This window comes from Spermophilus citellus (assembly GCF_964194105.1).
Source record: "Spermophilus citellus genome assembly, chromosome: 3".
NCBI classification, from domain to species: Eukaryota; Metazoa; Chordata; class Mammalia; order Rodentia; family Sciuridae; genus Spermophilus; species Spermophilus citellus.
In genome coordinates, this window is record NC_138184.1 from 168,934,427 (window position 1) to 168,950,193 (window position 15,767).

At 32.5% G+C, this 15,767-nt stretch overlaps 1 protein-coding gene across 4 annotated transcripts in view; it reads left to right on the forward strand.

The window, feature by feature from the left end:
- The window catches only part of GNAT3 (G protein subunit alpha transducin 3), an 80,477-nt gene that overhangs the window by 49,042 nt on the left and 15,668 nt on the right, over nt 1-15,767 (forward strand). For all 4 annotated transcript variants that reach the window (XM_081284179.1, XM_081284181.1, XM_081284180.1 and 1 more), the window contains 3 exons: nt 870-912; nt 4,055-4,196; nt 10,874-11,031. In XM_081284179.1, coding sequence (XP_081140305.1) covers nt 870-912; nt 4,055-4,196; nt 10,874-11,031 — 343 coding nt within the window. The remainder of the gene's footprint in view (nt 1-869; nt 913-4,054; nt 4,197-10,873; nt 11,032-15,767) is intronic.

Genomic DNA, 15,767 nt, shown 5'->3' on the forward strand with positions numbered 1-15,767 from the left:
TGGAAGCAAACCTCAAACCTTGTTCATCACATTCTACTTTAGTGTTTCTTAGTTTTCATTTCCCAAATAAATACTTGTTAATGACAAACAAGATTCAAGAGATATCCTCCAAAGACCCTGCGATGTAACCAGGAGCAACCAACTCCTTTCATCCGGGGTTCGTGTTTTATCTTATAGAAGTCATGAGTGTTTTTTATTCCTCTATAGGATGCTTGATACAAAAACTAAAGTTTTATATTGTATATCATCAATTAAAGTACACATTCCAGATAAATGCAATATATTTCTCTGTAGAACTACTACTGGTTTCTTACTTGCAATCCCCCACACCATCCTCCTAGGCTGCACCTAGGAATGCATAAGGCATTTTGTGACATTCTCACATGAATCCTCACCCCATGGGCTCCTTAGGCTTGCTTTCTATTATTAGAAACTTTTCTTTGTTCAAATACAAGAGATTGTACCAATGTCCCAAGGTAAATAAGATACTGGAGAGAAGAGCCCATCCTTTAGTTATAATAGACTTAAACAGATCTGGAAATAAAAAAAGTTATTGCCTAGTTCTTGTTATTTCTTCTTGCCTTTTATTAAAATGAGATGTATGAGGAAACATTTTGGGAGAGCAAGAGTGACTTAGAGACTGAGGAAATTTTGGACTATTTCCTTGGGTTGCAAAGCCAGGAGGTATTAGCTTCTCAAATTGTTCAATCGCAATGATACAATTCTGTTCTGGCACTATACAACCCCTGCTTTAGGAGATATTATTAGGTGAGGCAACTGTTAAAATTTACACATGAGAAAGTGACAGGTTTTAATATTTATACCAATTTTGCATATTGCTTGATAACATTCCCTTCTTTTTGTTGCAGGAGCAGGTGAATCTGGAAAAAGTACAATCGTTAAACAAATGAAGTAGGTACAGAACTATGTAAAATGTTTAATATTTCATGTGAGTCCATGTAGTTACCATTCTTATAGTAAATGCTTTGAGAAATGTTGATTGATAATCTCATCTACTACATATCACTACTAGAGCTGGTAGTAGTGATAGAGCTATCCTAGTTCTTAGTCAAATATTCCCTCGCTTCTTCAAGAGAAAGCCTAACAGAGAAGTAATACTTGCTATTACCATTTTTCTTTTAAATTTTGCTTCTCAACAGGATAAATACTAAAAGCAGCCATGATTTAATTATTTTAATCTGGGAATGATCTAGAGGTCCTATTACTGTAGGCAGAAGCAAAAAACATTTTAAAATATGTCAGTTATCCATTTGAGGAAACAATATTTTTTAATCCCTGGCATTTTGCCTATGTGGAAATGAAATGCATACTTGAATTACTGCTATAATGGATTTCAATTTATTTTGCTTTTGTTTTCTATACTTTTTTGTCCTTTATAATTAAATAACTAGACCTATATTTCTTAATGAAAAATAAGGGGCAAAAAAGTGCTAAAAATAAAATGGCAAGGTCTAAAATGAATAAAGTAGTGATAGAAAAATTAAGGTAAATGAGTGAAACTTTAACTCTGACCCTGCTAAAAAAATTTTAAGGGACAATTGTCACTGTATAAAAAGGGGGAGGAAGGGGAAGGGGAATACTTTTGTAGAATATTTTTAAATGTTAAAAAGCCTTATTCTTTCAGATATATTAAATTAGGGAATGACCCCAGTCAATGATGAAACTATTGGGTTACAATATAAATTACTGCTTGTTTCATTTCTTTTCTTCTATTTCAATAACAATTTGAAGCATGCAAAAGTAAAAATAAAATAATTTAAATATCCAAATTTTGAAAATGTGTGTATAAGGAGATTTATGTCATTAATTAATAAAATATGAGGTAGAATAAAGTACCATTAATTAAGAGAAAACACAGCCAATTAGGTTATAAAATTATGGATCTATTCATCCTTCAATTGTAATATTATGCAGCCATTACGTACGTATGTGAGAGTTTCACTTACCACAGTGCTTAATATATATTGAAAGCTTGGTAATTGGAATTATCTGTATGTTCATACAGATCCTTCTTCCTAGGATCATCTATAAATAACTACCATCTAGAAATGACAATTTGACCATTTGACCATGTAGGAATAACTACTTATACCTGAATAATCAGCTACTCATCACCGTCCCTGGAAAATCTTTCCTACCACCATCCATATACCCACTCTTTATAGAGTTCATAATTCTCTTTCTTTTATAATGCTTCTCATCACATGCAGATGTTGCTATAAATGTCCACATTACACACAAAAAAAACACCCTGTTTGTATTCTCTTCTTTTCTGTAACATAGTATTCTCCAACAGAACATTGCTGATGATATCTATGCTCTCCAAAATAATAGCTTCTAGCCACATGTGGCTTTAATAACCACTTGAAATCCAGCCAGTATGATTGAGCAATTAATTTTTTTTATTTTTAATTTTAAATAATACAGCTATTGTATACAGTATTTTATAGTAGGGCTCTAGTGTATATATTTTGGGGGAGGAGAGACTAGTATGATTCACTTATTCTTTTTAGTAAATAATGCAGTATGTAGCAGAAAATATCCAATAAAGCTTACTCATTTGAACAGAGATAGAAGGAACCAACTTAGAGAGCTCTGTATTATGGAAATCAATGTATGCAACTCCTGAAAAAAAAATGTTTCTCAAAGACCCACTTCAACTGGATATTTTTAATTTTGCTTTTATCATTTTTCTTAACATTTCTTTGCCTTCTGATAAAAAGAGTCATCAGAATTTGTTCCACCAAGAAAACATAAATGTTCCAACTTTGTTCATAACTACTATTTTAATTTAACATTTAAAATATTTTCCAGTTTTATTTTTAATCATGATTTCTTTAATGAACTTGATCTATTCATAAAGACATATCACCTTTTTATTCTATAATTTCTGAGCATTTTGTTTATCAAAGTTATTTAATTGTTAAATGCAGCAAGACGTTCATGTATCTACTTAGAAATGCAGCATTTATTGGTAATCAAATGGGAAGGAAGGAAGGAAGGAAGGAAGGAAGGAAGGAAGGAAGGAAGGAAGGAAGGAAATAGGGAAAGAGTGAGTCAGCCAGCCAGCTGGCCAAGCTCAATAATCACTCTTTCTAGTTGCAGATTCCTGTAGTTGATGGTTTTAATTTCTTCAAAGCTAGCAGAAGCATTTGTACACATTTTATTTCCTATGCTAAAGTTTTTATGTCTTCAGACACAGTAAAAATATTTAGAAATAAGACAGCCAAAAATGAATATATAGCACTCCAAAATCAATAAGAAAAAAAAAAAAAACAGACAGGAACAAGACAAACTATGCAATCGAAATAAAAAAAAAAAAAAAGTCCAGTAAGCACGAGCAAAACTATTTTAAGTTATTATTCCAAAACTATTAGTAAAACCTTGTCTTGTGACTCAATGAGTGGAAGGAAGATAAGAGTTCAGCCAAATAAAGTGTCTGGCTATTTCAACTCGAAGGCTCTGTGGCACGTACACAGAACAGAGTGACAGGAATTAAGAGAGGGCAATTACCTGCATTTTTAAAAAAGTAGGTAAAAAATTTAAAAAAGAAATGCCTTTGTTAAAGCTATAAATAGAAAGTAGGCACTCCTATTTTCCAGGGTGTCTTAAGTGATAGGAAAAGACATGAATGTCCTACTAAATGATTTTACTTCCTCTAAATATTATGCTGTAAACACTACACCAGGTTTCAGTATCCTGATATATCTTTATCCTGGAAATACGGAAAATTTTCTCCAGTAAAAGAAATCCACAGTCTAAGTAAAATCATAATTTAGCCATTTTAGAAGTAGTTTTACCTAGAAAAAAATTCTATATACTTTTTGTATTTAGCATGGGTAGCCCAGAAAGAAAATATTGTATTAAAGAATAATGATAATAAAAATTCAAAACCATAAAGTCACTGGGGCTTAGCCTATACATATTTTAATGAATATATACAGTTATTTCATTCTAGGAATTTATTGTGTCTGTGCTTTAGTGTTACAATAATTTTGCAACTCACAAAAACCTTTTCTTGTTTAAATTATAGGATCATCCACAAGAATGGTTATAGTGAGCAAGAATGCATGGAGTTCAAAGCAGTAATTTACAGTAACACATTGCAATCCATCCTAGCCATTGTGAAAGCCATGACCACCCTTGGGATTGATTATGGAAATCCCAGAAGTGCTGTAAGTACAGAAATAATGACAATTAAGGTCCTTCAATGGAGTTTGAGCCATAAGATGTTAGGAATTAAAATATTTGAGGTTCTAATCAATATCAAAAATTTAAGAACATGAAATCATAATTTTTGAAACATTAGATCTATTCAGATTTAAATTTCTTATTTTCCTATAAATAAAATTCCTCTTTTATACTGTGTGGTATAAAATTTATTCAACATTAACTGTTTTCCTAAGGATCAAATCTAATATAGAATATTGCACTATAATAAAGAAAAATATTTGTAAGGATTAAAAAAGAATTTATTTATATAAAGGGATTTATTGCATAAAATTCAATGTGCAATATCCCTACACTTTTTTTAGTTTAAAAGTGGGATGTCTTGAGGAGAATTTTTTAAGGTTTTTAATATTAACACCACAATTATCATTCATGTTCAATGACAATTACAAAGATTATGTAGCAAAAGGGAAACTCTTATTTTACAATGTAACTTTTTTAGAAAAGAATTCAAAATTGTAGAAATAAATAAAATACTTGCATACTAAATATACTCCAGTAATCATAGTTTTGTTTTTAAGTTAACAGTAAATAATTTGATTTTTTCTCTTTTTTATATTGTATAATTACCTCACATTACAATAAATATAAATTCACTTACTTTAAAAGTTTATATGAAAACATATAAGGCCATTCTAGTTGGGAAATTAAACATATATCATTACTGGAAGACCAATTGCTGATGCCCCTCATAAAAAGAGTAATTGACTATAATCCATAAGAATAGCTCATCCATGTCCATATGGTCCCTCCAGGAGCATCTGGTTACCCCCAGGGGATATCAACTGAACTGTTCCAATGTAATTCTTAGATATCTTGTTATAGAAAGAATAAAAATATAAGAACAGTATAGTAAGGATAAGAAAGAAAGCCACATGACCCTATAAGTCATTAGGATGAAAAGAAAAAGGTCTTTTCTGTATTGTTAATTTTAAATGGAAAGACAAATCCCCTTTCTTCTGTCATTTTTTTTTCTCCATAAAAGGAGGAAATGCTAAGGATGCTCTTCCCATGGATAGTTTGGGTCTCCTGACTTCCATGTCTATCTTTCCCTATAGCTAACACCACTAAGTTACCTTCTTTTCAGTATCCACTTTCCTTCTCACCTGGGTAAAGAGAACTTGGAGGAGCTGAACTCCAAGATCCTATTATTCTTTATCATTCTGAAACTTAGTGACTATGTTCTATCTAAGGGTAGTTCACCTATCTCTCACCTTGAATTTTCCTAGGGTCCTAAGATTTTAAACTGGCCTTTAAGAGATAACCTGATATGGCTTCCTTAATTTAAAGATGAGAAAGATAAGCTCCAAAGATGGTTAATTGGCTTGCCTCAAATAGCTCAAGTTTAGGGTTAAACACTTCTGGTTTCTACTACAGTGCTTTCCCTTATAAAGAGATTGTTTTGTTGTTGTTGTTGTTGTTGTTGTTTATATGCTTGTTATAATAAGGAATATTTTTCCCCCAGCAATACTAGTTACTGAATTACCTGTACCCTCCAAATTCCTTTGACAGTGATTTAATGATGTTTGAATTTGCATGTCACAACCTTGCCTTTTGATACTTTTTTCTTTCTTTTTTTGGTACTAGGAATTGAACCCAGGGGCGCTTAGCCACTGAGCCATATCCTCAGCCAATTTATTTTTCTATTTTGAGACAGGGTCTCACTAAGTTGCTCAGGGCCTTGCTAAATTGCTGAAGCTGGCTCGGAACTTGTCATCCACCTGCATCAGCCTCCTGAGCCACTGGGATTATAGGCATGCACCACCATGCCCAGCTCTGTTGCTGCTTTTCTTAAATATGTGTGCTTCATATGGCCCAGTGTTCCCTAAATCAGAGAAGCCAGATCTCACTAAATGTTTGGAATCTGTTGGTTAAGAGTCTTAATGATCTGACATACAAGTGGAATGAAAATAAGATTCTCTACATTGCTGCCATTATGCAGCAAATAAAGAGTACAATTCATTCAAACTGTACTTTGGTACAAAGAATGCAAGTTAAGCAACCATAAGAAATTGTCATGACTTCCCAGAAATACTTATATCCTCAAATATCAAAACATCACTGATGTCAAGCATTACCTAGCTCATATTTTCATTTCAACTGATGTAAACACTTGCAGTTTCAATCACCACCGTTAGTGTTTAATTGTAGGATTAATACATTCTCTACCTGACTGAAACTGTTTACTCAACAGATTAATTGCTGAACACTATATGCATTACTTTCAGAGTTCTGATTAGCTTTTGATTTGTTTATTTATACAAGTGAATGTATTTTTCCATAACCATGTGCATTATTGCATGGATTGCCATTTGAAGAAATTCCTGATAAAAAATTTACATAAACTGTATTAGTAAACTGGTTCTCTAAGAAAGGAAAAGTTACTTTCCAGTTTTTAGTTTCTTCATACACAAAATGTTAGTGATTTTCTCTTTAAATCAAAATGACTGTTAAAACAGGAAGCAAAAACATAAATAATCCACTTATTCAAAATACAACATAATGTAAGTTCTTAGTAAATATTAGATCTTGTTATTTTTCAAAAATCATTTTGAAAATGTAATATAATGTAAAATTTTAAAATTTATGTATTGAAATCTATACATCAGACATCATTTGAAAAATATTATTTTTAATTAAATAATTATTTTTGTGGCCCACATTCTGTTCAATATTGGAAATACACCGAGCACTCAAGCAATAATCGAGATGGTAATAATATTTGTCCTCAGGAGAGGAAAGCTTGATATCTAACAAGTAATTACAAAGCATCTGCTATTTCATGAGGGCAGCACAGATGAATTGGAGCTCTAGATCCTTATTTGCAGAATTACTAAAAATGGAAACATTAAGTAGTCATGGCTTTTAGAACTATTGCATTGGTACATTCTATGAGATAGTCACATATGTAAGGAATTGCAAATGTGAAGTTGAAGCTCAAAGGAGGAATTTTGGTGCTTAGAATGAGAAGAAAATTATATTGAGGAGAATAAAACCTAGATAATAGTGTTTAAAAGAAAAAGTCCTCCAACATTTTCTAATCACTTGAGAGGAATAGGAAACCTCAAATGAGAGGGTAAAATAATTAACAGAAAAGGAAAATCAGCTACATGGAATCACAGAATTCAAGAGAAGTGTTCCCAGTGGAGGTTATTCAAGTGGAAATGTCTTGAGAGGAGTTCAAGAAGGAAGCATATTAAAAAGGATCAACTGCATTTAGCAGTATGGTGTCACCGGGAATTATTGAGAAGGTGTAGAAGAATGGTAGACTTAGAATCCAATGAAGTGTGTTGAGGAAATGAGAACAGTAAAAAGACACCATTTTTAGAAACTGGAGCCGAGGAGGAGAAGAGGGATGAGATGTGTGGTTGGAGGAAGGGCAACTAAAGAGGTTTGTTTTTCATTGTTTTGGCTTAGCATTTGATAGATCAACTTTATTAGTATAGAATGTTTAAGGAGCATACAGCTAAAGAACCAGGAAACTAGAAATAATAAAGACAGTTAATTTCTACTTAATCCTTTCTGAATATTCTTATTATATATTTTAGGCCATCTAAAACAGTCACTGGACTGACAAAATTATAACAATTTTCCTATGTGGTTTGGATATTGTTTGACTGTCTTTGATGTAGCACTTTACAAAGTGAACCTGTAATACGAATCAATGAACATTGATTCCTCAGTATTCTACAATCATAGTTTTATGGTTAAAGAAATTTGGAATATACACATACTATAACTTAGACATTTACAACCCTTATTAGTACTCAAAGACTGGAAATCCATTAGTTGACCAAATCTGGTATTTTTAATATAGTATTTCTCAAAATTATTAGACTATGTATGTATTCTTTCCTTTCTTTGATATGATTTTGGGGAATATGACTCCAGGGTTGAAAATGAATTTCATGACAACTTAAAACCACCCGAGATGAGTAATATTGATAAAGAAGTCCTGGGTAAAGTATAAAAATGCGTATTGCATTTTGTACACAATGTAACTCCAGAATGTTTAAGGAGCAGACAGCTAAAGAACCAGAGTTACACCACCTGGAGAGTAAAAGCCATTTCAGAGTCACCATAATTCCTGAGTTTCTTTAAATATGTGATAAGGAAATAGATTATCTTCTTCAGATGTCATCCCAACCCTCAAGGCACTATTGGAAAAATATGGCAGATTATTGGAGATCTCTTAACATTTCTTTAAACCTGAGCTCAGGGCTAATGAGCATATTTATCATTTGAACTCAATTCATTCAACAACATTTTAGGGACATGTACTGTGTTAGGTTCTGTTCTCCATCTTAAGAATGTGGAAATAAACCAAATAATTTCTGCCTTCATGTGCTTCCAGTCAAATACAAAAGACAAAATGAAGAATAATGTGCTATATATAGTATTAAGCTCTGTGAAGAAAAATAAGAAAGGGTAAGGGGATAGAAAATGATAGAAGGAAGAGTGGTAGGATAAGGCTTCCTTGAGGAGCCTTGAACAAAAGCACTGAGGGACAGGCATCCAAAACCTCTTCAAAGGAGCTGGTGGAGTTCAAGGAACAGCAAGAGGCCCAGTGTTTCTTGAGGCTTGAAGAGAGTGAGGAGATAGAAGAGACAGGGGAGCAGGAAATAAGGTTGGAAAAGAAGATGTGTATCAAAACATGTAGAGCCTTGTGAGCCATAGAAGAGGATATGGATTATTTTTTTAGATTGGTGGGAAATTACTGGAGTTTCTAAAATGCAGGAGTCAAATAATCTGAAATAATTCAAAATAAATATGAATTTTGGTTTTATATATTTTTAAAATGCAAATTTTGATTGGCAGATGCAAATCTTTAAAAATATAAATTTTGATTCCTTAAGTAATGCTTCAATGTGTACACAAGCACATCAAGAACTGAGATGTACTTTGTTCAATTAAATGCTATTTATGGTTTAAAAAAACAGTGATACCTATACAAATAAAATGTATTTTAATTGAAAATGGAATATTTTGAAAGAAAGGGAAGAGTGTACTTGTTTGGTTTCTAAAGGAATGCTGACAAGGCATGTAATTTGTTCCCTTTAGGGATAAAACTGTGTGAGCAGCTGTGTCATTGCATCATTTGTCCTAAAAGGCACTTTAATAGTGGAAGGAGCCACAGAGGTTGCTGCCAGCAAAAGTCATATTTCACTGGATTTGCAGTTCTCTCATGTCTCACTAATAGGAAGGGTTTTTCAAATTTATCCTGAGTTGATGCAAGAAAATGGTGTCAAGTCCTGTTTGGGGCCACTTAACAATTGGCCCAATGATCATCTAATCAATTTGGTTATAATAATAAAACCTGATTATGAAGAAAGATGAAATAAGGCTTTTTAGTCTTAACAGTCATTAAGAGACATATCCTTGATTTTTACACAAAGAGAGCTTTTTTTTTATAAAAATGATAAAACAAACCTATAATAAATTTAGAATAAAAATAAATTGAATCATATCAGCAGAGCAGCAGATTCTTAATTCATTCATAGCAACCTGACGTTATATAAAATGTGTTTGAGTTTGACTCCTCTTCTGATACTTATTGTGTTTGTTGGTTTGGCAAGCTAAGTTTTGAGAGTTTTCAATCCTCACATATAAATGGAGAAAACAGAGCATCTGTCTCATTGTTATTGTTTAGATTATGGGAAAGAGTTTATGTGATCTTTAATATTGTGATAATATTCAGCAGAAAGATTACAAGCCCTAGCTGGATGGAATGGGAGTTTGGAGGCTAACAGCCAGGATTTGAGCCCAGACTCCTCCTTCATTTGCCTGAGCTATTGTTATGACTCTGAAACTCAAATTCCTAATCTTTAAAACAAATATTTTTGTCACTAAAGAGTTTTAATTATGAGTTTAAATAAATTGTAGGGTACTGTAAATTGAGCTCTTTTACTCAGTAAACGTCTATTTCCTTCTTCCCTTGAAACTTCTAAATATCATGGTAAGAAGGCTAACACAATACTTGCTTTTCTTTTATTTCTTAATCAGTTCTCACCTCTGCTCTATTGACTTGCTCCAAAGACATGTACTCAAAACACCTCTGGGAATTTTCAAAAACTTTTTTGTAGATCTAAGTATTTATCATTGCTTACTTATAAGATTACAAAGAGGTTTCTGATGGCAACTAATATCATATATTAATTTTTAAATATATACAAATTTAAAATATTGAATTTATCTTCTGTTCTTACTATAATTCTTTCTTGGCATGTTTTTTTTTTCTTGAAAAAAAAGTATGATTATAATCTAAGGAAGACAACATGCCAGTTTAGTTGTATTATTCTTTTAGCTAGTATTCTCATACCTGATAACTAAATATATACCAAGAGTTATCATTTTTATATCATCTTCAGAAGTCAGTAATGTATACCAAAATACAGCAATTTCTCCACAGAACATTTTATAAATTTGCAGAGGAATACTTTACTGGACTTCCACCAACCATTATAAGGAACTTCAGTTCTGTAGATCTTAATACATTTTAAAAAGACATTCAGTAGAATCATTATCAAAAGGATTAAAATAAAATCATAAAATTTCTATTAGAGAGCAAAATGCGATTGCAAATTTACACATTTTTATCCTTCCAACCAAAACATTTCTCTAGGAAGACCAGCAACAACTTTTTACAATGGCTAATACCCTGGAAGATGGCACCATGACATCTCAACTGGCTGAGATAATAAAACGACTCTGGGAAGATCCAGGAATTCAAGCTTGCTTTGAAAGGGCATCTGAATACCAGCTCAATGACTCAGCAGCTTAGTAAGTGAACTCACCTGGACAGAAATTTCAGTTGAAACACTTACAATTTTATTATTCTGTGTACTGTATATTTGTGTTTACAAGTGAAAAAAGTAAATGGCTTTACATATTATCAAAGTAAAATACAAAGCAATTAAAGAGAAAGAAAAAATAACAAAATGGCATAAATTAGATGTAAAAATAACCAATTTTGAAACTATTTGCCCAAATATATATATATATATATATATATATGTGTGTGTGTGTGTGTGTGTGTGTGTGTGTGTGTGTGTGTGTATTATATCTTCTTTTAATTAAAAAGAATAAACAATTATACATCATGCTCAAAATTAGCAGAGACTGGTGACATGCATACTGAGGTTCTGGGCTATTCAATCAATGTTACTGAAATCATCTCCTAGGATGATTTTATTGTTGACACATGCTCTGGTTCATTGGATTAATGAGAAAAATAGAGAATTCTAGAAGAAAATGATGTGATGATTTCCAAAACATTTGTATACTGTGGGATTCTTTTGGAGTCTCAGAATGATGATATGATTTTCTCATCTACTATTATCCAGTAAGCAGAGCTCATGTATAATGGCATAATTTGGCATGAACATATTCTATATACAGAGTTACGAAAAATTGTGTATGAATGTATAATTATGAATGTAATGCACTCCACTATTGTCATGTATGTAAGAAATAAATAAAAAATAAATAAAATTAGTTGAAGTGAAAAAAAAAGAAATTTAGGCAGTTTTAACACTACTTACAATTTCATTGTCAACATGAGTTCAAATTTCCCTTTTAGCAAATGGTTCTTAACCTATCTCACCATATGTTTCCAAGAATGTGTGCACATGTATGTAAATATTATCTAATTTCCCATTTTATATTTCTTAACTGCATAAGAATGTACAAACAGAACATGCTAACAGCACTTAATAAAGTGAACAAGAAACAAAAGTAATGCAAAGTGAAATAAATAAAAGATCATTTGAGGATAGAATAATGAACCTTGCATGACACTTCAGATTTTTATTCACTGATGAACAGAATGATTATGGAGAAAAAAAGAACCATATAAATTCCAAGACTGGGTGTAGTCTTTAGTAATTGCCCATTCATTACTATAGACCCTAAATTCCAGTGGGCACATTGCTTTTGGAGAAAAGTGCTGTTCTTATTTCTCTGGTGAAGGTCAGCATGGATGCCACTTTGTGATTACATCAACTGGTTAACTCCTTGCATAAGTGTTTCAGCATCTACCACTTTTAAATAGTAAAAGGGATCCCTGCAGTAAAGTAAAACATTGCTTACTTCTAATCATTGATAAAGGCAGTTAAAATGTGTTAGGAGCTAACTTATCTAATATTCCCATAAAATGTTGTTTGGTCAAGATTGGTATGGGTAAACTATAATTAATACATTTTGATTTGGATACTAGATTTGAATTAATTAATCATTAGATATTTCTTACAATATTGAAAGAAACATACTTGCAATTATGTTACCACTGTGCTTACCAAATTATTTCCTCTTTGATAGCAAAGAGCTATTTACAATTCACGTATCTAAAAGGGGCAAACACACAAAATAACATTTTAGTAGACTTTTCAAAATTTCCATTATTCTTTGTTTAAAATATTTTCTATGCAAATATAGATTCATACTAAAATATTTATCTGTTCTTCAAGTTACATACAGCTAAACAATATCAACTTGCATAGATTTGGGAATGTTGCCCATATTATCACAGTTTTTCGACTACTCAGATAATTGTGCACAGCCACAAAGTAACAGAAATGGCAATTTCCCCCATGTCTCTGTTTAAGAAAAATTGTTAGCCAGACACTGCTTTCTTTCAAAAATTTAAAGTAGATTTTTTTCAAATACTGAATTATACTCACATTGTAAAATTAAATATAAAATTTATAGTCTTTATGTAGAGCAAAGTTTCCACATTTCTCTTTTGCCTTGTGTGTGTGTGTGTGTGTGTGTGTGTGTGTGTGTGTGTGTGTGGTATGTATCAAAAGTAAGATATTTGTCATTCTCTCAAATCTATGGAACCTCCAAAGATACTTAATAAAGAATTGAATCTAATCAGGGTAAAGAAAAGGATTGCTGTGGCTGGCAACATATCAACTCATCAGTTCTAGCAAAACAAAAACTTAAAAATGAATAAAGAAGACATGAGAGTGGTGTCAAGCAGGTCAAAGATATCAGTTAGGACTGCATGGTTGAGCAGGGCCTTTTCGGGTACTAATCCAAATGCTTTAAGAATTAACATGAACTTCACCAGGAAAAATACCATTTTTACATGACTAGAAAAAGAAGTATTTTTATGTGATTTGAACCACATGTTTTAAGGACCTCTGGTTTAAGCTTTAAACTGTGGGCTAGAGCACGCAAATGCTGCATTTGTTTATTAAAGTAAGCATTTTAAATGCAAATTGTTCAGTCTGCTAAGGCCTCTGCTTTTCCTGAAATCATTTATACACACAAAAGAAGTGCATTAAAATGTGTCTTTACTAAAGTTTTTATTTAGCTATCACTAAAACAAATCCAATTTATACTTTGATAGGTATGCTTGTTTAGTTAATTTTTTTACTCAGGCATGAACCAAAGAATCAACAGTATACCCACTGCATATGCAGACTAAGCCAATAGAAAAATCCCTTAAGAGATTTGCTTCTCCAAATAGAAAATAAATAAAAACAACTAGCAGAATCTGTCAGTACTTTCTTGGATACACTTATATCTCAATTTATCATTTTTTTTAAAGAAAGAATCTTTATTAGAATTAAAAAATGGTGATAAATTTTCACACTATAAAGTTTCTGAGATGTGAGTTTCTTTTTGCACCTGACCAAGATCCCTTTGGTATACCTTCTTTTTTTTTTTTAAGTTGTTGATGAACCTTTATTTGAGTCATTTATTTATATGTAGAGCTGAGAATTAAACCCACTGCCTCACACATGAGGCAAGTGCTTTACAACTGAGCCACACACAGCCTGCAATTCATTTTTATTTATTTTTTATTTTTTTATTTTTTTTAACTTTTTTTAAAATTTTTTAAAAACGTGGCTTTCTCTTTTTTTTTAATTTTTTTATTGGTTGTTCAAAACATTACATAGTTCTTGATATATCATATTTCACACTTTGATTCAAGTGGGTTATGAACTCCCATTTTTACCCCATATACAGATTGCAGAGTCACATCAGTTACACTTCCACTGATTAACATATTGCCATACTAGTGTCTGTTGTATTCTGCTGCCTTTCCTATCCTCTACTATCCCCCCTCCCCTCCCCTCCCCTCCCCTCCTCTCTCTCTACCCCCTCTACTGTAATTCATTTCTCCCCCTTGTATTATTTTTCCCTTTCCCCTCACTTCCTCTTGTATATAATTTTGTATAACCCTGAGGGTCTCCTTCCATTTCCAAGCAATTTCCCTTCTCTCTCCCTGTCCCTCCCACCTCTCATCCCTGTTTAATGTTAGTCATCTTCTCATGCTCTTCTTCCCTACTCTGTTCTTAGTTACTCCGCATTAAATGACAAAATTATAGAATTTGGTATACCTTCTTATTCCGTTTGTTTCTGCTTAAAAGTGAAAGATCCTCCAGAAATAAATTGCCTATATTACTTTAAGTATATATTTTAATTATAAAATAAAGTTATAAGCCATTGGTCTAGATGCTAAGAGCTCCTCAATTTAAACCCTGAACAAGTTCAGTTTTTTAACAATACTAACATTTGGCTGAATCCCATTTCTCAAACTCAGTCTCAATGGCAGTGCACTAATTTTAACCTTTCTTTGGGTGATATTATGCAAACTTGGTTCAATGTGATGGTCTCATTTGCCATAAAAACATTACCATCTATCACTATTTGTGTTTTAAATGTCCATAGTCTTTCTGTGAACATATCAGTAAGCAGCCTTAGTGTCAAAAGTCTAGAATACTGGCTTAAAAACAATTAAGCAATAAAACACTTTTAACCCACAGATATAATCCAGTTTCAAGGGTGAAGAGGTAATAGCAGTTTTCTTCCTATAATCTAACAGACTCATAGAATACAGAGCTTAATCAGATTTATTCCTGCTCATCACCACCCCAAGATCCTGTGGGGGGAAAAAAAGACAGCATTCAGTTTAAAAGCAGGAATCTTTAGCACGTCTTCTTTTTTTTTTTTTTTTTTTTTTTTTTTTTTAAGAGAGAGTGAGAGAGGAGAGAGAGAGAATTTTTAATATTTATTTTTTAGTTCTCGGCGGACACAACATCTTTGTTGGTATGTGGTGCTGAGGATCGAACCCGGGCCACATGCATGCCAGGCAAGCGCGCTACCGCTTGAGCCACATCCCCAGCCCTAGCACGTCTTCTTGAAGTGTTCAGTGCCCAACAACACACTGACAGAGGGGAATGGGAGTGGGTATGATAGCATTGGGTCTTCTGATCCCAGTAGTGTTATCAGGGGTAGGTCAGTAAGTTCATGAGTTAGTTCCAGTATGTGCCAGCAAGCCAAAACCAGGTACTTCCTTCATTGAAATATCATGACACTTAATGGAAATAGATGAGTCCTAAAGGGGGCAACCCACACAAAAATAACAAGCAGGCTTCCATTTATGATACTTAAACCTATTCCTCTCTTAAAATCTAAAGTGCCTAAAATCAAATTGCAGAATTTTGAGGAATGACTAGCAACTATCATTACAAGCATTACAAGCCAACCAATTCAATATACATTTA